The following is a 734-nucleotide window of genomic DNA, read 5'->3' as shown; positions in this document are numbered from 1 at the left end:
GGGCGCGGGCGCGCGGTGGCCGGCGGGCGCGGGCGCGGCGTTCCTGAGCGGCCCGATGTCGAGCTTGTTCGGCGCCAGCGCGGGCAGCTGCAGTGCAGCTTCCCTCTCGGGCCTCCACGGCGTGAGCGCGGCGTCGGCCTCGCTGGCGCCGCTGTCGCTGACGTCATCTGATCGGCGCTCGGCAGGCGCGGCGCCGGCGCCGCTCGCGCGGCCGCCGGACATGGGGCTGCTGCGGGCGGTGCTGCTGCAGGTGGCTCAGGCGATGCACTTTCTGCACTCAAACGGGATCGTGCACGGGGAGTTGCGGGCGGACAACGTACTGCTGACGCGCAGCGTGTCTGCCGCAACAGGCAAGGAGCCATCGCAGCAGCAGCAGCAGCAGCAGCAGCAGCAGCAGCAGCAGCAGCAGCCACAGCAGACAGGCCCCGCCCCCAGCCCCGACCCCAGCGCCGGCCCCGACCCAGGCGCCGCCCCGCCCGGCGCGTCGGAGGCGAGCGCGGCGAGGCGGGCGGCGCTGGCGGCGGCGTCGGCGCTGCCTGGTGGCGCGGCCGCGAAGCTCAAGGACGTCGGCCTGTGCACCCTGGTCGCCGCCGAGCGCAGCTTCGCGCTGCGGAAGCTGGCGGGGCGCATGCGGATGCACGTCGTGTCGTGGCTGCCGCCAGAGTGCCTGAGGGGGGAGGCGATCGGGCGCGGCGCCGACGTGTACGCGTTTGGGATCCTCATGTGGGAGTGCC

The 734-nt window shown here is 75.3% G+C and overlaps 1 protein-coding gene across 1 annotated transcript in view; it reads left to right on the top strand.

The window, feature by feature from the left end:
• Positions 1–55: 55 nt before the first annotated feature.
• The window catches only part of MNEG_8506 (hypothetical protein), a gene marked incomplete at both ends in the record, with an annotated part of 6,844 nt that continues 6,165 nt past the window's right edge, over positions 56–734 (top strand). The window contains one exon of the mRNA XM_014043022.1: positions 56–700. Within this exon, the coding sequence (XP_013898476.1) occupies positions 56–700 (645 nt within the window). The remainder of the gene's footprint in view (positions 701–734) is intronic.

This window comes from Monoraphidium neglectum (assembly GCF_000611645.1).
Source record: "Monoraphidium neglectum strain SAG 48.87 unplaced genomic scaffold scaffold01623, whole genome shotgun sequence".
NCBI classification, from domain to species: Eukaryota; Viridiplantae; Chlorophyta; class Chlorophyceae; order Sphaeropleales; family Selenastraceae; genus Monoraphidium; species Monoraphidium neglectum.
This window is presented reverse-complemented; position numbering and strand designations above follow the sequence as displayed.